The sequence below is a fragment of the Canis aureus genome, chromosome 18 (assembly GCF_053574225.1).
Source record: "Canis aureus isolate CA01 chromosome 18, VMU_Caureus_v.1.0, whole genome shotgun sequence".
Taxonomy (NCBI): domain Eukaryota; kingdom Metazoa; phylum Chordata; class Mammalia; order Carnivora; family Canidae; genus Canis; species Canis aureus.
Genome location: NC_135628.1, coordinates 37,269,969 through 37,296,324, shown reverse-complemented (window position 1 = coordinate 37,296,324; position 26,356 = coordinate 37,269,969). Strand labels below are relative to the sequence as shown.

General features: G+C 37.3%; 1 protein-coding gene across 26 annotated transcripts in view; it reads right to left on the bottom strand.

The window, feature by feature from the left end:
• Positions 1–26,356, bottom strand: part of ICA1 (islet cell autoantigen 1) — a 141,826-nt gene that overhangs the window by 111,309 nt on the left and 4,161 nt on the right. For 8 of the 26 annotated variants that reach the window (XR_013356852.1, XR_013356853.1, XM_077856757.1 and 5 more), the window contains exons 2-4: positions 9,668–9,704; positions 6,549–6,714; positions 2,761–2,833 (exon numbers count right to left, since the gene is read on the bottom strand). Coding sequence is in view for 24 of the 26 variants with exons in the window: in XM_077856757.1 (XP_077712883.1) it covers positions 2,761–2,833; positions 6,549–6,714; positions 9,668–9,704 (276 nt within the window). In the remaining 2 variants the exon portion in view is untranslated. Of the gene's footprint in view, positions 1–2,760; positions 2,834–6,548; positions 6,715–9,667; positions 9,767–17,055; positions 17,147–22,027; positions 22,049–26,356 lie in introns of those variants that run through there. The other 18 variants (XM_077856758.1, XM_077856759.1, XM_077856761.1 and 15 more) reach the window with 12 other exon arrangements.

Genomic DNA, 26,356 nt, shown 5'->3' with positions numbered 1-26,356 from the left:
AAGAATTCAGACACACACTGAATCCTGATTAGATTTTCAGATGTATCCTAAAAAGGTAACTAAAGAATTATAAAACCAATTAGCTTGGCAGTATTAATTCACTCAGCACAGATTTATGGATGATCTACTACATGCTAAACACTGTTCTTGCCACTGGTAATATAAAGATGGACAAGACACACAGGTCCCTGATTTTATGGAGATTTCGTTTGTGTAACAGAAGACAAAATTATTTTAATCACAAACACAAAACACAAAAAGAAAAATACCAGATAGAGCAATAAGAGAAGGGGATTGAGAGAAGCTGCACTGGGCTGGGTGGTCAGAAAAAGCCTCTCTGAGCAGGTGACCATTAAGCTGAGCACTGAATGGCAAGAAGGGCCACCTGTGAGATGATTAGGCCAGTGACATTCCAGACAGAGGAAACAGTGAGTGCAAGGGGTGGCATTTGGGTAAGGGCAAAAGTGGCTGGAGATGTGCACTGGGCCAGATCATATAGGAATTTTTTTAAAAGATTTTATTTATTTATTCATGAGACACACACACACACACACACACACACACACACAGGCAGAGACACAGGCAGAGGGAGAAGCAGGCTCCATGCAGGAAGCCCGATGTGAGACTCGATCCCAGGACTCCAGGATCACACCCTGGGCCGAAAGCAGGCATTCAACTGCTAAGCCACCCGGGCGTCCCATCATGTAGGAATTTATAGACCATGGAATGGAAGTCTGGATCTCACCTTAGGTTCTACTGGAAGCTTTACAGCAGAAGCAATATGATCCAATGTACATTTTTAAAGCTTTTTATTTTGCAATCATTTTAGGCTTATAGAAAAACTGTCAATAGAATACAGAGTTCCTATATACCCTTCTTCAGCTTCCCCTAACATTAACATCTTATATAACCATGGTACAATTATCAAAACTAGGAAATTAACATTGGTACAATATTATTAACTAAACCATAACCTTATTTGAATTTTATTAGTTTTCCCACTACTATCTCTTTTCTTCTAAGATCTAATCCAGTATCCAATGTTGGGTTGTCAAGATCTTAGTCCTCTTCAATTTGGGACAGTTTCTTACCCTTTCTGGTTTTCATGACCTTTGTGCCCTTTAGGAGTACTGGTTAGGTATGTATAGAATGCACCTCAATTTGGGTTTGTCCTATTTCTCACAATTAGACTGGGGTTGCAGGTTTTTGGGGAAGGAAACCACAGAAGTGAAGTGGTCTTAGTGCATGATATCAGGGCTACATGATACCAACACACATTATCACGAGTGATGTCAATCTCGATCACCTGATTCAGGTGGTGTCTTGAGTTACTCCACTGTAAAATTATGATTTCTCCCTTTTGTAATTATTAAAAATCTTGGAGAAAAATATATGACGCTATGGAAATATCCAGTTTTTCCTCAAACTTTCACTCACTAATTGTGCCATCTTCCAGTGAACCTTGTCTGCCACAATTCTTACTGCGGTATTTGCCTAATAGCAATTTTGTGGTTTCCTCATTCTTTCTATATTTATTAGCAGGAATTATTTTATAAGGAAGAGTTTCTTCTCTCCTGTTTGTCTATTTCCACATGGACTTCCTGGATACTTTATGAGTTATAATCCGATATACTATTGTTATTTATTTTGTTGCACAAATTGCTCTAGCTTAGATCATTGGGACTTTGATTATGGTGTAGATAGTGGACTGGAGAGGGAAGGAAGATCATTTAAGTAGCTGATACAGCAAATCACGTAGGAAAGTGATGGTAGTGGCATGAACTAAGGTAGTTAATAGCAGAGATGGAGAGAGGAAGGAATCTCTGAAAGCTATTCAGGCAACAAAATGGAGAAACATTTAAGATTGATTAGAAATGTGGGACAGAGATATGATGGAAAATGTGTGTCATGTGTCTTAATTTCCTCAGAACTCAAGACAATGGAGTTATAGCCCTGGAAAACTCTAAGCTCAAGTACTTAGTAAACAGGAACAAAGAAAACATATGAAATTCTGCCTCTAAGCCCTTGGATTTTGTACTTCCCCACAATAGTACTAATAAAACATTAATGAAGGAAAATTACCGATTATTACTTTGTGATTATTGGAAAGAGGTCTAGCAGCAGTCAGAAATGGAAAAACTTGTTCTAGTCTCAGAAATACAGAAATTATACTACTAAATACTATTATACTATTAAAGGACCTACAAATGGAAATTTTAAAACATACTAAAAAACAACTTGCTATTTAGCATTTGAGAGATAACTGTTGGTAATAACTTTAAGGCAGAGTGTTGTTCCCCAATAACCCAATCACCAACTTAGAAAATGCTCATGAAGAAGAGCTTTTAACAAAATATAGTTAATAAATTACCTGTATGTGCTTTCTGTCTCCATTTTAAGAGGACTAGAACTGGATATGAGAGCCAGGGCAATCAAATAAAAACAACCCAAACCCACAGATACAACTGAGAAAACGTTTTTACAATTAAGAAGATAAATCACATGTACTTACCACAGGAGGCCCAAAATAAAGTTCTTATTATTACAGTTACTTGCACTGAGTGATAAACAACTTATATAAAGGATTTCTCTTAAAATTATTAGACACCCTCCTTCCCATCAATTAAAGAGCAAAGGCAGAAATTCCTAAATAGTAATTTCCTTGTCTTACTTCTTAAATATATGAAATGATACATTAAGGTAAAATACCATATTTCTTACTCTTTATTTGATCAATATTCATATATAGGGCATACTTACAACATATTCTCTTTTGATAGAGTACAATTGCTTTAGACAAGTCCAAACAGGTTCTCTGAATTGAGTGAAACAGCTATAATAAAAACACAAAATGCTAAATTAAAACAGACAGCAGTGAAATAAAAATTATTATACTGATCATAACCATAGTGTTTGATTTGCCCACTAACAACAAGATCACAAGCATAAGTATGCTTAGTGTTATGTGGTGTATTGCACAGGAACTGTGACCAAAGTCTTTAAATATTCTCCTATTAATCTATATTTATTGGAATGCATCATCTCTGTGATTTAAATTAAAATCTGGAGAACAATGATTTCCTCCAGATTATTGAAATAATAGATGAAAAAACAGAAATCCTAAATGAAGGGCCCAAATAGAGGACTTGGTAAGCCAGAGACCCAATCCAATTTTCATTCATAATTTGCTTCTTTAACCACTTGTTATCTTTTTTTTTTCAATGTAGGATCCCTCAATTAAGAATCATATTTAAAACAGAACATTCACATATTTTTATGATCCTAATGCATTTTATGGTATGCTTAAACAACTCTATAAAGAACAAACAAAAATCAATTAGTTGAATGTCCCATTTAGAAGACATCTGGTAAAATGGAGTTTAGCTAGCAGTCCTCATCACTCCTTATTTTCCCAATGATTTCATAACATATATAGAGAAGAAACCTAATACAATGCCAAAGCCATAACGGAAGAAACTAAGGGAAAAACAAGTGGGCTATATACTAAGAAGATTCTAACTAGATATTAATTAACCATGATCCTGGTCTTTGCTTTACAAACCCAGACAAGCTCAAGAGAAGATCAAACAGATAATGTATACTTTCTCTACCTTCCACCCACCAGCCCAGAGACCACAGCTGGTATCAGAAAACCTGGCAAACATTCTGTTTCTTAAGAGCCATCTAAGGAGGCAAAGTATGGCTTTCCCCCTCTCTCTTTTAGCTTATAGGCCATGGTGATGTAATAGTTCTATCTTGGTATTATGAAGCACTTCACTATTTGAGTTAAAACAGATGATCTACTTCACAATAAATATGACCAATTATCTAATAAAAATAGATGCCTGCATATATACTTAAAATATTAAAAACCATTCCCAGAAATGCCTAATATCATAAAACTTGGTCATGAGGAATATAAATTTTGTTAAATCTCACTTCATTACTCTGTATCTTCTACCTACTCAGAAAAAAGAAGGAAAAAAAAAACCCTTCACCATAAAACAAAACAGAAAACCACTGGTCTGAATCTCTTCCCTAATAAATGCTTGATATCAAAATCATGTGTCACAAGCCAACAACACGTAGTAATTCCTGACTATAGGAGCAAGGAAGTTCAAAAAGTATGTTTGGGAGCTGTTCTGTTGTCACTGTTAATTTTTTTAAAAACTGAGGTGTAAGTTAAAGACAATAAAATGCACACCTCCAGAATGTTCCAGCCTGTAGGTTTATCATGGCATACACTCTTGTAACCACACCCAAAACTAAGAAACCATGGACCATCTACTCTGCTGTGGCAACTACTAAAAGACCTGTCTGTCATTGCAGGTTAGTTTTGTCCTTGCACTTATGAGTTATTTTTGAGAAAATGATTTTATTAACAACCAATTTTGACACATAGTTAAATTTAGTGCAACATTTGTATATTAACTTCCCAACAGATTATAGTAGAATCTGACCACTATTATAACTGGCACATAAACTTTTCCTGTGCTGGCGGAATAAATTTGTTTCATAAGCTAATCCTTTGTGGATAACTTAGGGTAAGAACACATCAAAATGGTCTGCACATCGTTTACATGTGTTTTATTGATGGAATCCATTCTCTATAAACTTCAACACTAGTTTAAACATTCCTGCAACAAAAACCTCATTCATGTAATATTACTAGTCACAGCTAAGTACTTTGCATGTCATGTGCTTAGGACAGCAACTATTCTGATTAAAGTACAGTTGGTTCAGTAAAAATACTGTAAGAGCCTAAGCATAAATATAAAATTACTGTATTGTGTTTAATGAAGTAATAATTATATGTTAAATTCCTTTCTGAATAATCCCTATATTTGCTATGTTGTTAAAAAGAAAATATAAAGGTACAAGACAGGAAAAGCATATGCAACTTAAAATCATTTCAATTGTATGAAGAACAATAAAATCAAAACAGATGTCTCCTGGTTCCACTTTTCTCCCTCATAGCAATCTCTGTTAGAACATCCCTATGAAACCCAGCTTCAGTTTGAATAATTGCATTGACAGGGGAAAGGGTTGGGAATGAATATTAATTGCATTAACATGTACACGGATTCAGTTAGTATTTACTGAATGGGTACTGATTAGAATACTGTGGTGAATAAGGCTGATATGGATCTCCTAGTGGAGGGAGGTTGGACAAACACATAAACACATGAGATAATTCCATGGGAGGTACATACTGTGAATAGGGGCCCTGGGTCTGGTTCTTCCCTCAGATGCATAGAATGAATTATCCTTTATCCAAATGACAGACCTTTCTATCAATCAACAATTAATATAACTCCCCTCAAATCTCTCTGTTCCAGTATTACCATGGTTTCTACCATCCTGGCTGCCCTTCTCAGAAAGCCTTTTGAAACCCTGAGATTTTTACTGTAAAATGTTCATTAACTTTATTTTTTTATAATAAATTTATTTTTTATTGGTGTTCAATTTACCAACTTACAGAATAACACCCAGTGCTCATCCTGTCAAGTGTCCCCCTCAGTGCCCGTCACCCATTCACCCCAGTCCCGCCCTCCTCCCCTTCCAACACCCCTAGTTCGTTTCCCAGAGTTAGGAGTCTTTATGTTCTGTTTCCCTTTCTGATATTTCCCACACACTTCTTCTCCCTTTCATTAACTTTAGCTTATATGTTAAATGTAGACATCATTTTCAAGTCTTATCAGGCCATGTAACATATTATTTCTCATGGAAGTGGTAAGTATGCTTCTTAAATTTTAATCTAAACTATTGGCAGAATGTTCTGCAAGATGGGATTAGTGGGCCTTCTACCAGTTATGGAAGTATCTGGGAATCAACCAGATAGGAATTCAGCTTACTGTATGATTAACTAGTCTAACTAAATATCTGCTTAGTAAATTCATTCTAGAATATTCCAGAGTTCAATACCAAGTTTATTAGACTCTGCTTTCCAGGGTCTTGTGCTATCATCCTTCCTTTTATTTTTAAAAAAATATAAGCATTTACCTGACCCTAGTGTTGACATCCCCTGCAATGGCTCTTTGATTGCATTAATTTTTTTCAACAAACATATATTGAGAATTTACCACATGCAATGCATTAAAGTACTTACAAAACAAATTAACTAAGGTATGCTGGTGGTTACGTGAGAATTAATAGTTTTTTTAAAAATATGCCAGGAATGAATTTACCTCATCTTATATTTTTTCCCTCATGAACTATTTGTTTGCAACAGGTTTTCTTTTTTTTTTTTTTAACGATTTTATTTGTTTATTCATGAGGGACACACAGAGAGAGAGGCAGAGACACAGGCAGAAGGAGAAGCAGGCTCCCTGCAGGGAGACCGAGGCAGACTCGATCCCAGGATCTCGGGATCACGACCCAAGCCAAAGGCAGACGCTCAACCACTGAGCCACCCAGGAGTCCCATGCAACATGTTTTCTTTTTTTGTTTTTGTTTCTGTGTTTTTTCGCAACATGTTTTCAAACATAAAACACACTCTAGGACTGTGACCCTAGCGAGAGGGCTATGCTGGAACAATAAGAACTCACCTCCAGCTTGGCATCTAGGTCCGCATCAGAGGCAACAACATGCTCATCTTCCTTCTTCCCTGTGGCTTTAATAAAGGCCTGCTTCGTTTCCCAATACTTCTGCTGCATCTTATTTACTACTGACTTATCTTGAGTATATCGATCCTGTAAGTCCCAGGGGTAACTGCTAAAAACCCATTTAAAGAGGTATTTTATTCAGGACTTTCATAAAGATGAAGCTATTTCACTGTGAACTAATTTATCTAAACATTGTATTATACAACATGAATAAAGTTACCTTCTTATGTGGTTAATACACCAAAAAAGTTAACCAACTCTAAGTTATTCTGAAACCTTAAAAGTTAGTGAGGAAATCAAGTAGCTTTTGCAGGAAATCAAGAAAGTAAAGCTTGAAAAGTTTGGCTCTTAGCAGGGTGGACACACCCCTTTTCTACATGGAGAAAATGAGCCAAACGAGGTAGGGTATCTGGCTCAAGTAGCCCGGGGAGTCAGAGATAAAGCCCGACACCAATGTTTTCTCTACTCCAGCATTCCGGCCAACACTGAAGTGATGGCAGAGGAGTAGAGATAAGGGGGTGAAAAATAGCATGTTTAAAATCTGTCCTAGAGGTACCTAAAACAGTCAAACTCTTATAGTCAGAGAGTAGAATGGCGGTTACCATAAGCTGGGTGGGGTGAGGGGGAATGGGAAACTCTTAATGAAGGAGTGTAAGGTCTCAATTATACAAGATGAGTGAATTCTAGAGATCTGCTGTACACACTGCACCTATAGTTAATGATACCATTATGTACACTTAGAAATTTGTTAAAAGGGCAGATTTCATGTAGTCTTACTACAATCAAATGAAATTTTAAAAAATTCTTTTTTGAAAAATCTGTTACCAATTTCTGATAACAGAAATTGAATTCTTAAACATAAATGTTTCAAATACAGATAGGAGGAAGCCATTCTTCAGGAAGGACAGAGTAAAGATCAAATTAAAACATATGTAAGGAAGAAAACAGAAAAAAATTGAGAATGAAATAGAATTTTGTGACAGACCAGAACACCTCAAATATTGACAGAAATGTTGCCATTAATGCTCCATTCGTCCCCCTTTGTCTACACCCTTCTCCGGTCTAGAGTTCCTGTTCCATAGGTCAACATTGGACCCCTGGTTTTTGCTCTCTGCAGACATGTACCTTCTCCTATTTCATCCACCCTATCATCACTCAAAATGCATCAGACCGGAGTCCTAAAACACAAGTTGCTTTATACCACTGTATATAAATACCTGTACCTTGAAACTTAATGATTTATACTCTCCTTCCAGATAATATTTATAATTTTCAACCACACATTTATTCTTAAAAAGTCAGAATGGGTTTCAAAATAACTTCTTTATAAAGGTTATCAATAGAGAAGTAGGATTTGGGGGATTGTCATGGTTTCTGCATTTAAAAGTTGTTTTTTTTTTTTAACAAAAGTGTATAGACTTGTCAAATCACTTTGCTGTACACCTGAAACTAATGTCACATTGTGTCAGCTATATTCTAATTAAAACAAAAAGTTGTAACTGTGAGCTCACCTCAGAGAAAATAAGTGGAAAAAATATATAACTTTTATGTAAAAGAGAGAATAATCTCTCTTTATAATATGTGCATTAAAAGACTGGAAGGATATAACCTCTAAAACTGTGGTTATTTTAGGGAAATAGAATTTTTAGGAGTGGGGAATAGAGTGGACTTCTTTATATTGTATCTTTTATTTATTTACTTATTTTTGGTGAAAGGTCATGGATTAACAGAGAAAAAAAATCCATTTTGAAAACAAAAAACAAAGGGACTTCAGAGATCTGGTGACCATCCCTCACCTTCCTGTCATTTAACAAACGAGATATTTTAGGTTTCAAAAGCTTAAGAATTCTGCCCAAAATCATCCAGGATTAAAATCCAGTCCTGTTAATCCCAGTCAGTGCTCATTTCAATGTTCTCTGCAGCCCCTACATTTCAGCAGTAGGCAACAAAGTGGCAGAGTAAGTGAGAGAAAGACTTTGGAAAAGGGCCCACTTCTCAGGGCTCCCCCATCTCTCTTAGGTGGGTGACAACCGACTTTCTTAGCCTGCTATCAGGATATGACAGCCATTATGAGGGTCACAGGATGGGGCCACCCCTTTGTCTTAATGAGGTAAGATGGTACAATTATAAAAAGAGTCTGACAACTTTTAGTTAGAGACCTGTCAAATGGGGATACTCAGGGAAACTAAATCCCTTAGCCATTTATTAATTACCTTTTAAAACTCATTACATTTTAAGACTTGCAAAAATTCTCTTAAAGTTTGTCACTTGATATTACAGAGGCCTTAGGCCTGATTACTTCTTTACTGATAGAGGAGGGATAAAAAAGTAAATTCCTTATTATAGCTAATTGTACAATTGAAACATGAAAATATATATCTCATTTTTTCATGCTACAAACTAGAGATAAAACATGACAAGATCAGCTTGCCTGGTGGGTCATGGGTTCAAAAGTGTTCAGAAACACTGTTTGAGGCAGATCTGGAGTTTATGAAAGTTTAACATGCTCCTGAAATGTGTTACAGACATGTAAATGACAGTGTTTAGCACTGCCATGATTACCATATTATATTCAGCAGTAGCATCCTCTGACCATGATTGTCTCACAAGTGCTCATGAAGATTGAAGTCACAGCAATAAATTCGTAAGTCTGAGTTTGTGTTCACTCATTATTTTATAGCTGTCATACATCAAGTTCCCTGAGAACACTGATAAGTTGTAAATAAAATAGCACTAAAAATATATATTTTGCCTTATTATATTTGAAAAACTGGTGATAAGAAAAGCCATTAGATTCTCAGAAGAAAAACTGTATCTATTAATTTCTTAGAGAATATATATTATATAAGAACTTATCATATTTTTGGTTTTTTGGTTTCTGTATTTCATTTAGAAGGGATGTTGAACTGGACTATACTCCATATTGGATAGAGGCTAACAGATGATTTACTGCTAATGTGACTCTTGATTTTCCTATTCAACAGATATTTATTGATCATATACTATGTACTTTCCTCTTTCATTAGCCTCCCCCAGTTTAGAAAAGACAATACATTACTTACCATTTGTGTCCTGACATGTTTTCTTCTTCTTTTTCTACTGTTGATGATTTGGGGAGAAGGGGCAGGGAAAAAGCATGAGAGGATAAGTTATATTATAACCTGAAATAAAACAAATATGTTTAACAGTTAACACACTATATGTTAATTTGACACATATAAAATCTTTCAATCTAAACCATTTCTAATTGTATTTAGGGGCTACACAGTTACACTGTACACTGCTGTTGAGAGTAATTTAACACTGGAACAAATATCCCAAATGAAGCATAAGAAGCAAACAGGCAGACTGAATGAGAAAAGCAGGTTGCAGAAGACTATTTAAATATGAGACCACAAAATGTAAAAGAATACTATATATTGCTTAAGTATACAAGTATCATAGAGTAAAGGTATAAAAATTGCCTAGGAATGATAAATATTGAACTCCAGATAGCAGTTACTCATACTGAAGTGGGTGGGGGATATTATTTAAGAAGAGTACACAGTGGCTTCAATTGTACTCATAATGTTCCCTTTGTTAAACCTGGTGGTGACTAGACTGCATCTGTGTCCCTCTTTACAGATTTGAAATATTTTATAAATGTGCTCACTTTGGCAGCATATATACTAAAATTGGAACAATACAGAGCAGATTAGCACAAGAAACCCCAAACCAGGAAACCCCACCCACCCAACCATCCACCCAAGGGAAATGGAAGGCAAGAAATACAAAGGATCATGTGTTAACCATAGAGTTGGCGGTATGGGCGGGGAGCAGGGTTCAGCTGTAGGGGTATAGATTTGCTGGTGCCTCTTAATCTGTTCTGGGTACCAGGAAGGGAAGAAGAGTGCGTTCTTGTTGATTAAGACTTGCTCCTGTGGTTGGCCTTTGGTCATGCTGCTGCCTGACTCTGTCCCTTCCCAGGGACTGACCATTAGCCCAGGCTGCCCTTGTCAGGTGGGCTCTGGCATAGAGTGCTACACTTGCTGAGGTTCCTCATCGTAGTGACTAGTAAGGAATTTGGGGAATTCTCACAACCTTTTCTGTATAATAGGAGGGTATTAGCTTGGTCACAGGTAATTCCTTGCCCTGATCTCTTCCCCACACCCAAGGAAATAGCTCTCCATTTTTTTATTTTTAACATTTGTTTGAAATAAAGTCCTTAGCTAACTGGAAAAGAAAACAAAGTATTTCATTATATTTCTAAAAAATGAGCCAGCACACTGAAAACAAAACAATACATACACATACAACACAAAAGGCTAAAGGCTAAATAAAACAAAATACCAGAAGGGTTAAAAGAAGGAAAATGTGATTATTTTGGTTTTTACCAGCCAAGCATTGTATTTTCACCTAATCAGTAAATATGGGAGTAACCTTATGCCATTGTCCTTCACTCCCTTTGCTCTACTTAGGAAAGTCAGCCAAGTCCACGGCTAGAGTAAACCAACCCAAACACACTTGCCTACCAGTTTCTGGAAAGACTGGAGAGCTTGCTACCTAAAGGAATGCCTCTGGCCAGACACAGAGGCTGGCTGCCAATGTGAATGCTCAGTAAATGAATGCTTCTGGCTACTCCATAAAATCAATCTAGTTGTTCTTCTTCTATACCAGAAAGTGCCTCTAAAATGATTTGAAATGTTTTTAAGTTTTAATTTTTAACATTTAAAAAATGTTAAAAAGATTTTTAAAATGTTTTAAGGGAACTAAATGAAAGTGCTAAAATTCTGGGTTTCAGGTATGGGGACGTGAGAAAGGAAGACATTTTCCTGGAGTGTCTGGATGCCTCTGAAATGATGGCATCCAGTCATAAGCATCTCTATGCCTCCTGGAGGACTTCCAAGTTTGTGGACAAGTTGCTTTGGGAATGACATTCATGATGAGTAAGCCTTGCCCTCTACTCAGTAAATCATAGAGAGGCCACCAACTTCTAGCCTTCTCAACACCCACACAGCTGCTTCCCTGCAAGTACATGTTTATTTAGCTCAAAGCTTCCAATAAAATTTCTCATGAAAAGACATTCTTCAAGCAAACACAATTAGTATACTCTTTCCGTGAGTCCAATTTCACTATGACCTCCTAGGAAAGTTGATATTTTTTAAATAATTTTTAATTGTGGTAAAAACCACATGAATATATCCTTTAAAAGTTTTAAGTATAAGGTACAGAACTCTTAACGATATGCACATTGTTATATAACAGATCTCCAGAACTTTTTCATCTTGCTGAAACTCTGTATCCCTCCAACGACTCATTTCCTCCACCCCTCCCCCACTGGCAACCACCATTCTTACTGTTTCTACCAGTTTGACTATCTTAGATACTTCATATAAGTGGAATTATGCAGTATTTGTCTTTATTGTGATTGGTTTATTTTACTTAGCATAATATTGTCAAGGTTCTGTAACCTATGACAGCTTTTCCTTCTTTTTGAAGGTGGAATAATATTCCATTGTATATATAAAGCATATTTTCTTCATCTAGCCACTGGTGGACATTTAGCTTGCTCCCACATCCTGGCTATGAATAATGTTGCAATGAACATTGGGTGTACAAATATCTTTTGAGATCCAGGTTTCTTTTTTTTCATTATGTATGTACCCAGAAGTAGGATTGCTAGATCATAAAGTGGTTCTATTTTTGATTTTTTGAGGAACCTCCTTACTTTTTCCACAGTGACTGCACCATTTTAAAGTCCCGTCAACAGTGTTCCAAAGGCTTCAATTTCTCCACCTTCTTCCCAATACTTGTTACCTTTCTTTTATTTTTTTTTTTTGATAGCAGCCATCCTAATGAATGTGCAGTGATATTTCACTGTGGTTTTAATTTGCATTTCCCTGATAACTAGTGATGTTGAGCATCTTTTCACATGCTTACTATCCATATCTTCTTTGGAGAAATGTTCATTCAAGTCCTTTGCCTATTTTTTTCAGTTGGGCAATTTTGTAGTTGTTATTACACTGTAGGGTAGGAGTGCTTTATACATTGTGAATATTAACCTTTTATCTATAGTTTGCAAATACTTTCTCCCATTACAAATACTTTTTCATTTTGTTTCCTTTGCTGCAACTTTTTAAATTAATTTTTTTAATTTTTTTTTTAATTTTTTATTTATTTATGATAGGCACACAGTGAGAGAGAAAGAGGCAGAGACACAGGCAGAGGGAGAAGCAGGCTCCACGCACCGGAAGCCCGACGTGGAATTCGATCCCGGGTCTCCAGGATCGCGCCCTGGGCCAAAGGCAGGCGCCAAACCGCTGCGCCACCCAGGGATCCCCTTAAATTAATTTTTTATTATCAAAGTATATAACAATTTAAGTTCTTTGTAATGTAGTAATAGATAATAAAAATCACTGAGCAAATGCTCTTTCTACTTGAACTTCTAAGCTATTTGTAGATTATGGTGCCAGTGCTCTTCAAGGTATTTACAGGTCATTTATTCTGGAATCTTCTGGACCGTCAACAGGCAGATTCCTGGGCCCCATTCCTTTACCTAATGATCAAAAATATCTGGCTTTGGGTCTGAGAATCTGCATTTGTAACAGGCTTTGCAAGTGATTCTGAAACACATGAAGTCAGAATACCACAGCTAAATGGCATATGAAAAATCCTTTCTGGAGATGGATCTTAAACTGCTGGATTATAATAGACTACTATAGCAAAGGAATCACTGTTGGCAAAATCAGGTCAACTCTACAGGGCATATCTGAATATCTCATAAGAAAGCAGCTGCAGTCAGGACTCAAATCTCCAACTCCATACAACAGAGACAACAAACCTTTTAAGATTTCCTTAAAAATCCATCTTCTCTCGCTCTACCACTTTCTAAATTCATAGTGTCAAAATCGCTACTTTAAAAAAATCATTATAATTCCCATCCATTCACTCATTTTAGTTCATCGGTTTGGTTGCACTGAGCATGCACTGAGTGTCCAGTTAATACACACCAAGCACTGTCTAGCCTCAAGTAACGTATAGTCTAAATCAGCTCTGTCCAACAGAAATACACTATGAGTTACATACGTAATTTTAAATGATTAAATAGCAATGTTAAAAATGTAAGAGTAGTAAAAAAATTTTTAAATAACATATTTTAACTCAATATATCTAAAATATTATTTCAATATGTAATAAAAAATTAATAATGATGTATTTTGTATTCATGTTTTTGCACCAAGTCTGAAATCTGGTGTGTATGTTATAGTACATCTCAATTGAGACTAGCCACATTAAGTGTCAATGGCCACATGTGGTTAATGGCTACAATAGTGAACAATGCAGGTTAGGCAGAAAAGACAGACATAATTTTCATATCCAAGAGATTCTTAATATTTGCAAGGGACATATAAAAAAGACCTTTGTGAATCCTCAAATTTGTAAAATCTGCTGTTAGAAGAGTCATTTCCCCTATAAAATACAATAAAGTCTATGATTAGCTAAAAGTTCGTGATTCTGCAAAGGAGGCTGTATCTCCATTTCTGCCACAAGACACTTATGAAAGAAGCCCAAGATGAATGCTATCATGTCTCAAGCATTTTAATAGCACAGAGAAGACTTCCTAAAGTTCTGTCTGTGACCACATTACTTTGGAAGATAAGCAAAGAAGAGCAAGCATCAAGCTGCTTATGGACTTGCCATGACATGAAAAAAAAAAGAAAAAAAGAACCAATACTGTTAAATTCAGCATGACTTAACCACATGAATGTCTTTGTTTCACTAAATTTTGTCTCTCTAAGGAAGACAAAGCAGATGAACCAGTAAGAATTAAAACCTTCTCAAAGAAGTAGGGACTCAAGAGTTAATAGATCAACAGAAAGCAAGTTTCTGGAGCACCTGGCTGGCTCAGTTGGTAGAGCATGTGACTCTTGATTTTGGGGTTATGAGTTCAAGCCCCATGTTGACCATGGAACTTATTTTTTAAAAAAAGGCAAAAAGAAATTCCTAATTCTGATGTAACAATCCTGAGAGTGAGGGGACTGGTTAGTGAAGAGTGGCTTGTCAAAGACAAGTACTAACAGGGAAAGATGTCTGCTGAGAGATGGAGCTGCTGCTGAGGCCAGCACCCTCTCAGGTGACACTGAGACTACCAACCTAATCCTCCTAGAGTTTGCTGGGTTGCCCCTGGAAGGGGACATAGTACACTGACCTCATGCACCAAGGCCAGGCATTAAGACCACCGTTGTTCTCAGCCATGCCCATGTGGCTGACAGGCCATTCTGCCTTGTAGGGAGAACTGGGAGAAGAGGGATACTTCGTTCATTGTACTGGGGTTCTGTGAAATAATTATGCTTATTTTTCCTCTTTGCTTTTCTTACAGCTTGCTGTGCTTTATCTTTAATTTTATTCACCCATGTGGACAGACTATAACTTTTTTATTTCCTATAGCCACTAAAAAGCCATTTAGAACACACTGGATGGTCAACACACAGGCTAAAGTTTTCCCCCAAGTACTCCAAGGTTCCCAGAATGCTATAGCAAGCCTGGTTCAAACAAAGTTTGATGTATTGCTGCAAAGAAGAGGAGCTGATCTGTCCTCAGATGCCTTAAACCCTGAGACTTAGATTCTCTTCCTTAGAAATATAACATGGGGAAGTATTTTCATTCCACATAGGCTGGCTTCAGCTGCACTGAACATTTGTTCTGGCCCAGAACTCTTTTCTATGAGCTTATGGAGTTAGCTGATGGTACCTCCAATTACATTTGAATTATGCAAAGAGTCTAAAATTCTTGAGCCAACCCTTACTCAGAGTAAAGGTAAGATAGTTACATTTTACTGTATCAGTACTCTCAATCCACAAATATGTTTCAATAAACTTTCTCTTGAATCACATTTTCTAAGTCTGTTGTGTATCTTGTGCAGTTTTATGTCTAAAATTAATTACCTTTCCAACTTTAGCAGATTTTTCTATCAGTGAATAGTTTTTCTATTAGATGGAGTACAAGCTGAAACTGAATCCAGAATCCCTGTCCCCTGTATCTGCACTGAGCATATGGTGGATTCTCTAGAATTGCAGATCTGAGACACTGCCAAATTTGTCATTTTTCTAACTTACTCAAAATTCCCTATTTTCTGACTAAAAATTGTCACTATCTTAGAGCTCTTCAGCACTGCTGTACATACCAGCATTTAGCTTTCTTTGGGAAGTGGGCCATTTTCCCCCATAAGAAACACACTTTTCAAGTGATGTGGGTGCAAAGTGGTACATTTGCATCATTCCAGAGTAAAATCACTCATTCCCAAACACCAGCTTGATGACACCACACATCACTGAACAAGTGCAAATCTGTTCATATCCCAAACATTCCTGAAGCTGGGATGTGTCCTACAATTATACCCTTGTTTATTGTCTGGCAGTTACTTTCCTTCCTTCACAGAACATAAAATGGTAAAAGGTCTTGTGAGCAATGGTTTCTTACATCTGATGAAATACAGAATAATTATTTAAAATTAAGCCTTAGTAAAAACACATCACTACATGCTACAGACTTTTGGGGCTATTTGAGTATAATCAAGGAGAATCTGAAGTCAGGGAATGCCGGGTGTTGCCTGTGATTTAGAACGAGTGCCATGACAGAGGAAGGTGCCCAGGTTCAAGAAAAGAGAGGAGAGGATAAAGAGCTGGCTTCTTACATGGCCTCTGGGCTGAGTTTCTAAGAATTAATAAAGGCTGGCCAGGTGAAGGGTAAGAATGAGGGCAGTGAAGGGGAAGGGCAGGGGTGGTTGGTCTGTCTATTCCAGAGAGAAAGCAATGAACATAATCTTGCATAGCAGAATTGCATGGCATGTGTATGCAAGCAATCATAAGCAGTTGTGCAGTCCTAGAACTTACAGAAAGAAAAGATGTGACTGAGGAGACACAGGGACCAATCTCCAAGGCCATCCCTGTCTCCTTCAGCATTTAGATATATTCTATAGCCACAGGAGGGTGGACACTCAATGCTGTTTATTTCACATTTAGTGAGCACCTTCTATGTCCTGTCTTTGCTGCAGAGTTCATCTTTGACTACCTATAACAAATGCTGGAATCCTGTAGCATGCCTCCTGAATTTAGCTTCCAACTATACAATCTCAAGTACATAATTTTCTGCCAGTTTCATCTTTCCATTTTTCTTTCAGAGATTAACTTCATCTAGAAATATTACCAGTATTTGATATCTTGTTTTGTCTTTGGGTTTATTTTTCTGGTGCAGTCTTAAAACTAAGTAAGTCATATAATTTAGAGCCAAAAGGAAGTTGAGAAACAAATTTAAAGCCCCTTTTTCTTGCATAACATTTATAATTGTCAAATCACTATGTTATACACCTGAAAATATTATAACACTCTACATCAATTACACTTCAATAAAATATAAAACAAATAGATAATTAAATAAATCAAGAATAGAATAAATTAAATAACATGGGGACCTGTGATCCAGGGAGGTGACTAATGGGTCTCAGAGAACAAAGCCAAGTAGCTTCAGAGCCAGGGCTTCAATGCAGGCTCCTGATGGCTTGCCTAATGAACAGAAGAAACACAAATCTGTCAGAGGTTCTAGGTAATGAGTTAAAAAATAATTTAATGTTTGTACATGTCTTTTGCTCCAAGTTATTTTTCATCTTTTTTCCCGGTGGTTTATCTTTGGTCATTTTCTCTTATGTCAATAATGATTTTTATAATTTCCCATGAAGAGAAGGAAGTGTGTTTTAAGTATAAATGTTAAAACAGTTTTAGCAGAAACAGAGAAAAACAATTTCTCCACATGTAATTATGTATTTAAAAAAAACTGGTTCTTCAAATCACAGTTGAAAAATTGCTATAGATGGTGGGAAGTTGAAGTAGTCTTCCATCATTTCAAAAGCTAAATATTAATTAAAGGAATATCATTTTGGGGCACCTGGCTGACTCAGTTGGTAAAGCATGCAACTCTTGATCTCAAGATTGTGAGTTTGAGCCCCACTTTGGGTGTAGTTTAATGAAAAAAAAAATACAGTAATGTGATTTTGACTAGCTTTTATGAGTGTTTTTCTTCTTTATCAGATATCACAAACTCTTCTATTCAGTTTTGTTCAAGTTATGATTACTTGAGTATTCCATGTACCTTTATATGGATTCTATCTCTATTTGAGTTTGTATCTCCTGCAAGTGATTTCTTTTCCTTCAAATGATTTTTTTTTAAGATTTTGTTTATTCATAGAGAGACACACAGAGAAAGAGGGGGAGAGAGAGAGAGAAAGAGGCAGAGACACAGGCAGAGGGAGAAGCAGGCTCTGTGCCAAGAAGCCCGACGTGGGACTTGATCCCGGGTCTCCAGGATCACACCCTGGGCTGCAGGCGGCTCTAAACCGCTGGGCCACCGGGGCTTCCCTGCAAATGATTTTTGATATTTCATAAATTAACAAGTACAAGTAAAACCCAATAATGCTTAAATTTTTTAAGTCAGCAAATCTTATAAAAGCAAAACAGAATTCTAATCTTACTCAAGGCAACTAAAGGATGAGTGAATTTTTGTTTAAACCTTATATGTAGGGCAGCCCGGGTGGCTCAGCGGCTTAGTGCCGGCTTCAGCCCAGGGCATGACCCTGGAGACCCGGGACCGAGTCCCACGTCGGGCTCCCTGCATGGAGCCTGCTTCTCCCTCTGCTTGTCTCTCTGCCTCTCTTTCTCTCTCTTTCTCTATATTTCTCATGAATAAATAAATAAAATCTTAAAAAAATAATCTTAAAAAAACTTATATGTACAAATTGTTAAAGTTTGCATTTTCTGTTAATGAATTGGGGTCATAAGATTTTTTTAATATTTATTTATTCATGAGAGACACACAGAGAGAGGCACAGACATAGGCAGAGGGAGAAGCAGCCTCCCCTTGGGGAGCCCACTGGGGTACTCGTTCCCAGGACTCTGGGATCAAGCCCTGAGCTGAAGGCAGAGGCTCAACCACTGAGCCACCCAGGCATCCCAGGAGTCTTAGGATATTTTTAAATGATCATTTCATTCACATTTCAGAACAGCTCAGGTACTACATACAGGTATTAACTAGCCTTAATGCTTCCCTAGATATACTAAAAATCATTCCTAAAGTAAATACTTCAAATGTCAACATAACTTATCTCCCAATATAAAATAAAAGCCAGTAAACCCATGATCATATAACAAATTTGTGCCTCCTCCATGTCACTTCACCCGTCTGGCCTCACTTTGCTTGCCTGTGAGACAGTAAACCGGGCTAGCTGACATCTAGGATGCTTTTGGTCACAAAGACCATAAAGCTGATTTTAATTCATTTTAGAGACATTTATCTATGAGAAAGCCCTAAAATAATGAACACATCTTCCTTTTTAAAAATGAGGAAACTGGGGTTCTAAAAAGTTGTCCAAGAGAGCAGGTTAAAACTCAAGTTCTCAATAAAGGAAGCTGGGATTGAAACACTAATCTCCAATTAGCAACCTGGTGCTCCCTTCAGTCTCTGTCTCAAGAGACTGTTTCTCAAAGGAAAATATCCAACATAGCATTTCATATTCTAAGAAACTGGGAAAAAAAAGTCAAGATATTCTCTAAAAGGTTATCAATCTCACCATTAATATTAGTGAAAAATATGATCTCCCCACAAAAAACAAAGAACAAAAAACTCAAATGGCTCAGAAGGGGCATGGGCTAGGTCTTGCCTTCTTTCCCTTACAGCCTTGCTTGCAAAGGACAATTGATGGTGAATTTTGTGCTACAATGAAAATCATAGCAGCAATAACAAAGAAGCTGGCATTTAAAAACAAAAAACCTCAAAAAAATCCACAAGAGCAAATAACATAAAATGGATTAAAAGACTGGGAACAGGGCAGCCTGGGTGGCTCAGTGGTTTAGCACCGCCTGTGGCCCAGGGCGTGATCCTGGAGATCCGGGATCGAGTTCCACATCAGGCTCCCTGCATGGAGCCTGCTTCTCCCTCTGCCTGTGTCTCTGCCTCTGTGTGTGTGTGTGTGTCTTTCATGAATAAATAAATAAAATCTTAAAAAAAAAAAAAGACTGGGAACAGATAAAGAATAAATATGGTGTCTTTGCTAAAGAAAAGATTTTTTTAAACAAAACCTTGCTTATAAATTATATTCACCTTTGATTTATTTAGATTGGTTTACATTACTTCCAAATGTCAGTTCAAATTTAGCAATGGGTTTTAATCTCTAGTATTTATGGTGGCTTTTTCTCTAAAAGCTTAATTTCAAAGGGTGAGGACAAAAGTCCTAATCAACTTCTTTAAAGAAATATTACACACCCTTCAACTGCCATTATAGAACATTATTAAATGATAGGAATACATGTTTTCCTTAAATTATACTTCAAAAATGGACTTTATAATTGGAAGACTCTTACCAATTTAACAATTTTTTTATAGAAGAAAAATATGAAACAGTTAACTTTATCATCTAATATCATGCTGTCCAAATACAATAGTCACTGGCCATTTTTGGCTGCTGAAAACTTAAAATATGGCTAGTCTGAATTTAGATATGCTTTTGGTGTCCACTGGATTTTTAATACTCAGTAGACCCCCCCAAAAGTAAAACATCTCATTGATAAATCTTAGATTTATAGGCTATAAATCATTTTAGATTTATATTTTATATTTATAAAAAGATGTTTTATATCAATGTATTTGTACATATTCACATTTATATAACTATATTATATATAAATACATATTTATACATTATATTTTTCTATTTATATATTGATTTTTTATCTTGTTATAATATTTTGCACATATTGGGTTAAATAAAATATATTATCTAATTTCACGTATTCCCTTTCAGTTTTTTAAATATGCCTGTAGTATGTTTTAAATGACTTATATGGCTGCCATTTCCTTTTCACATACAGCCTTAGTCTAAAGCATTAAGCAAATCAATAAAGAGCTAGAAATTAATTTTATAACTCAGGTCACCAATATTCTACAGATAGAACTTTAAATAGTTCTTTCTCCCTAGAATCTCTGATAATTATTCTGTCAGAAATGTCATTACAATATAAAATTCCATATATGTACATATATATATACAAAGACTGTATATATGTATATATAGATATATTCACAGACATACTGTGTATAGTTTTTTTTAAATGACCTACATAATGACTGCATCCACATTTTCCTTATAAGTTGCTTTAAAAAAGTCCAAATCTATGTGCAAAATGCAAATAGTTTTGTTTTTTTTAAAGATTTTATTTATTTATTCATGAGAGACACAGAGAGAGAGAGAGGCAGAGACATAGGCAGAGGGAGTGGCAGGCTCCATGTAGGGAGCCCGATGTAGGACTCGATCCCGGGACTCCAGGATCACGCCTGAGCTGAAAGCAGGCACTTAACTGTTGAGCCACCCACGAGTCCCTGTACTAATAGTTTCAAATCAGATTCGTGGAAATAAGAAGATAATAAACTACTATAAGACCATCAAAAAAAAAAATCACTAAAAGTGAAAAGATAAAATTGTCTCTCTATGTATATTTATATATATATATACACACCTATAAAGTATATGTACATATTTGCAAATGAAATATACTATATACAATTCATATACAAATATATAGAAATATATGAATGGTTAATAATATTACAGGTATGATAGAAGTATGTGAATGTATGAAATTACACATAAGCATAATTTCAGCAATCAGAATAATCAGGGAGACGCTGTTTACAAGGTTCTTTAATATTAAATTCATAAGTTGAAGCAATTATAGAGATTATCAAGTAATTTCTTACGCCTTCACTGATTCACTCAGAGGTAAGAGAGAATTTATAAATCATTCAGTCAAATCTCCTCTTTTCACAGGGCAAAGAACTGAGACCCAGAAAACATCCCAAGACACGGAGTAAGCCTGTTTCATTAGTCTTAAATAACTGAAATACACACACACACACCAATAGGTAGTTTAAAAATGTCTATACTATGCACAGATAAACAACCACAGCTCCTTTCTCTGGAAATGGCTTGTAGTCAAGGACTTTCCTTGGTAAAGTTGTAGCTACTAACTCATGTGTGAGTTTGGGCTGGCTTAAGAGCAAGGGATGAAGGCTGCCTAGGCAGGGGAGGGAGAAGCAAGAAGGGGACTTTAAAATAAAAGTCAAGCAGCAAAGGGAAGCAAACAGAAAGTTCTATATCTTCATGTACCCCAACTGACAGAGCTACCCTTACCTACACTGGGTCATCTAATTGGTATTATTTGAGAACTAGTCAAAGATCTCTTTTCCAGACTCTCTCTACTCTCTTACAGAAGAAGCTTATAGGATTAAATAGCAGCAACACCCAGAGTAAATAAGGCACAAGACTGTTTTTTTGTTTGTTTGTTTGTTTTGTTTTGTTTTTTTGATGGGTCAGGAAAGATAGGGACATGGGCATATACCTGGTAGGGCAGGGAGAATAACCAGGAAGTAGTCCAAAGGGGTGCAGGTCCAAGTCAGGAGTGCAGCAGGGAAGAGAAAAGCAGGAAGCAGAAAGGAGGGAGTGGTTTGGCACCAATGCAAAGTTTACCTACTTCACAATGATGCCCATGCTGCCTATGGCAACGCTGAAGAAAGAGCATTAGATACAAGGACATTAATCCTGGCCTTCAGGAAGCAACAGGTAGAAGAAAACTCTCCAGGGTGATGATGACCAGTCCCCCTCCTCATTTACTATAGGGAATCATGGCTCTTGGCATTGTGCTAGGCACCCTCTCTCATAGCTTCCACTCTTCGTGCACCACTGCTCACTTCTTTGGAACTATCCAGCACCATGACTATAACTACTGCTGTTCCTTTCTCTTTGTCTGGAAGGGAGAGGTCTCACCCCCTTTCCCCTTCTCATCCTGCTGGGATGGCGGAAGACAGAATCAGCTAGCATTGTTGACTAGAGAGTTCCAGAAAACAATATGGAAGCTAAATGGCTTGTATGACAACTTTTGTATGCAATCTGCAGCTTTTAGAGTGCTTGCTGGAGCACTTTCTCTAGGAATACTTCATGGAATCCTGATGGGCCATGCTAGAGAGGCCATACAGAGACATTCCGGCAACAGTCAACAACCAGCAGTAATTGCTGTACCCGCCCAACTATTATCTCCTCTCTTCAAGTTAATTAACCTCCCTTTCTGCCCTCAGCCCAAGTTCTTTAAACTCTTTCCTCCTCCAGTTACCATCTCTTCCTTCTCTTCACTGAGGTCTTTTCAGCCCATACAGTTCCCTTCTCCACCATGCCAGAGAAAGTTTTTCACTATGAATCTAACTTAAGTCCTCATCTCACTTGACCTTTGACCAAGCTCCCCTTCCTTAACTGTTCAGCAAACACTTTACACTTCTGAATCTCTTCTAATTTCTTTGGTAGCTCCTCTTTCTCTGTGCCCACATCTCAGTGACCTACAAGGTTCCGACCTTGGTTGTCTTCTACTGTACTTCACCTGCCTCTTTAGGTGATTTAATCCACTTTGTGACTTCAACCAACAGCTGTGTGCTAATGACATCCAAAATTAAACAGCTCTCCAGAGACAGCAGTAGGGAGATGGAAATATGGACATGGTGTTCTAAAGAAGTGTTTAAATCCCATCTCCCCATTGTAATCTTCACCTGGATGTCCCACAGGTACTTCAGCGCATCTAAAACTGAACCTATATCTCTCCATCTACATCCCCAAATCATTCTATTTTTTTTTCCTGTGGTTCCTATGTTAATTGCCAGCACAAAATCCACCAAATGGTCCAAACTGGAGATTTGACTTCTCATCTTTTATAGCCAGTCTCCAAATTCTCTCCATTCTACCTCCTAAAAAGCTATTAGTTACATCTTCTCTTTTCTATGTTGACAGCCAGGACTGAGTCTAGGCCTTCAGAGGCAAAACTATGCCTATATTTGCCCACTCCAATCTTTCATATTATGGTCTGAACTATTACTATAATATGCAGTTCTAATCATGCTGCCCTCTCACTCTAAATGCTTTAATTGCATTCTCTTCCCACTAAAGAAATTCCAAACTACTTGGCAAAAAACATCAAATGAAAATTCAAAATTTCACTATACTCCACACAGAACTATTTTCCGGACATTTCAGAAGGCTAGAGCTTCCCTGAATACACTATGCCAAGGCTCTGTGAAATTTCCTTCCCTTGAAATGCTCTCCCCCCTTTATCCAATTGGCCAATTTAGAGCTGACTTTAAGCTTCTCTCCTCAAATGTCACCCCCTCAGTGAAGGCTTTCCTACTTGAATACCCACCGTTCCATACCCAGGGATCTCCCACTCCTATCCTTAACTACAGTCCTTACCTGCCCCCTGCTGGCAGTACCCTGCACTCCCAGTGCTCTTCTGCACTGAGCTAATTACATCTACATCTCCTGCACTACACTGCAAGTCCCTTGGGAGCAGGAACCCTAACTGGTTCATCTTTGCCTCCTTACGTCAAGCACAGTCCCTGAAACACAGCAGGCCTTTGGTAAATATGTACTGGACAAAGGGCCGTAATTGTGTGCTTCCATTCACTGAGCACTTTACATGTGTGAAGCACTTAACACCATTATCTCATATGTGGACACAGCCACCATGAAGGGGATACCACCCCATTTTGCAAATGAGAAAAAAAGCTGAGAGGATGGTATTATGCTGAGTGAAAAAAAGTCAATCGAAGAAGGACAATCATCATATGGTTTCACTCATATGTGGAATATAAGAAATGTGAAAGGGAGTATAAGGGAAAGAGGGGAACTGAGTGGGAAAAATTAGAGAGGGAGAAAAACCATAAGGGACTCCTAACTCTGGGAAACAAACAAAGGGTTGCGGAAGAGTCGGTGGGGGGGATGGGGTAACTGGGTGATAGGCATAAGGAGAGCACTTGATGGAATGAGCACTGGGTGTTATACTATATGTTCGCAAATTGAATTTAAGTTTTTTTTAAAAAGCTGAGAAAGGTAAAATAATTTGCCCAAAGTCAATAACTGGTAAACTTAGGTCTGCTTTTGACTCCTGAGTTCCTGTTTTTAACCACTCCACTCTACTCCTGAATGAAAGAGATAAGATAATGGGCCCCATTTCTATAAATTGTTTCTACAAAATTGTTTTTAAAAAAGAATTTCTCCTGGTCACAGGCTCAGGTGCTGCGTTAGTCCTAAAACCGTTGCCAAAAACGGTTCTTGTGTACAACAAAACTTTGATGATGGTTATCAGGGTTAGCACCAGAAAGGAGAGGCAGCACCATTTATTACAATTATCTCCTCAGTATCTGGCTTAGGATACACTTCTCCAGACACATGCAGAGAAGGCTGTATTTCTCCCAAGGACCATTAAGTTTCAGACGCTGGTGTCCATGCCCTATTCTGGGAACAAAGACGTGGGTGTGAAAGATCGTGATGGTGGCAAGTAATAGAATAGAATTTAATGTATGCTCTGGGGAAGTGGCCGCTATGATCTTAGTTCTCCATGTACAAATACTCTCTCCTTTAGAACAGGTCTTTCTGTTCCAGAATCTAGACTCTTAGGGTTAACAATATACCATTACCTACATGGTCAGTGATCCATTCCTGAACACATGTACCTCATGCTTCCCACCTCACAGGACTGAATTGCATTCAGTTATCCTTTTTAGTCATCTTCTTCTAATTCTACATATTTTCTGTTAAATGTATTCTAAAATTAGCCTTTTTTTCTCTAATTCTGATAACTTTAATATCAGTCTGTTTATATCAGTCTCTGTTTTCTAATACTTCCACCACCTCCACGACTATCCAATACATAACTGAAACCAGTCTTGCACTTACCCTGATGAATACATTTAATAATCTCAACTCACATATAATCAAACTTGCCCAAGGTCACTCAGCTAACAAGGACACACATGTACGGTGGGCTCCAGATATGAGGGCTATTTGCCAGTATTTTCTTTATAAACTGTATACTATGTTGGGGACTCTCTCTATTCCCAAGCCTTTTTCAATCTGCCAAATTCTTATTGGTCTTCTAATCCTTAACTCAGGGGCCACCCCCTTCATGAGTCTTCTCAGGTTTTCTGTTTGCACTCTTCCTCACTCTGTCATCCAGGTGGGGTGTCTTGGCCCTGGGTTTCATCCCCTCCTTGCTTTCACTGAAATGTAACTGTCAGCAGATTCTTTCTTCTCTTTCTCTCTCTCTTACTACGCTGTAGGCTCCTCCAGAGCAGGCCAGGATGTAGGTCTTGTCCTGGGATTCCCAGCACTAGAACGGTGCCTAACATATAGCATACGTACAACAAATGCTTTGCTGAGTACTGAATAGTGACCCTACTCCTCTGCTGTGGTCAAAGGCCTGGTGAATGATGTCATCTGACTTAGGAGGAAATACTTCTCATCATGAGCAATGCCATCTTCTCAGCTTTTCATGAACTCATTGTCTCACTAGGTTTATACGAGGATAAGCAGTTGCTATTAGTTGAGGAACTACCACCTGTCAGACACTAAGATGTACACTTCATGTACATTATGCTTATCCTGACAATAATGCCAAGTTGACATCATCCTTTTGAGATGAAGCTCAAAATCAGCTACCCTAAGTAAATGACCTTCAGTGATATAGAAGGAAGGCTTTGTTTTAAAAGCATTATAAAATATCCTATTATGTATAGTTATCCCTGTCCTGGAGAGATTCATTAGTATCTGAAATCATTTATGCATACACACACACACACACACACACACACACAATACAATTAATTTAGTTGCTGGAATAGTGAAAACATGG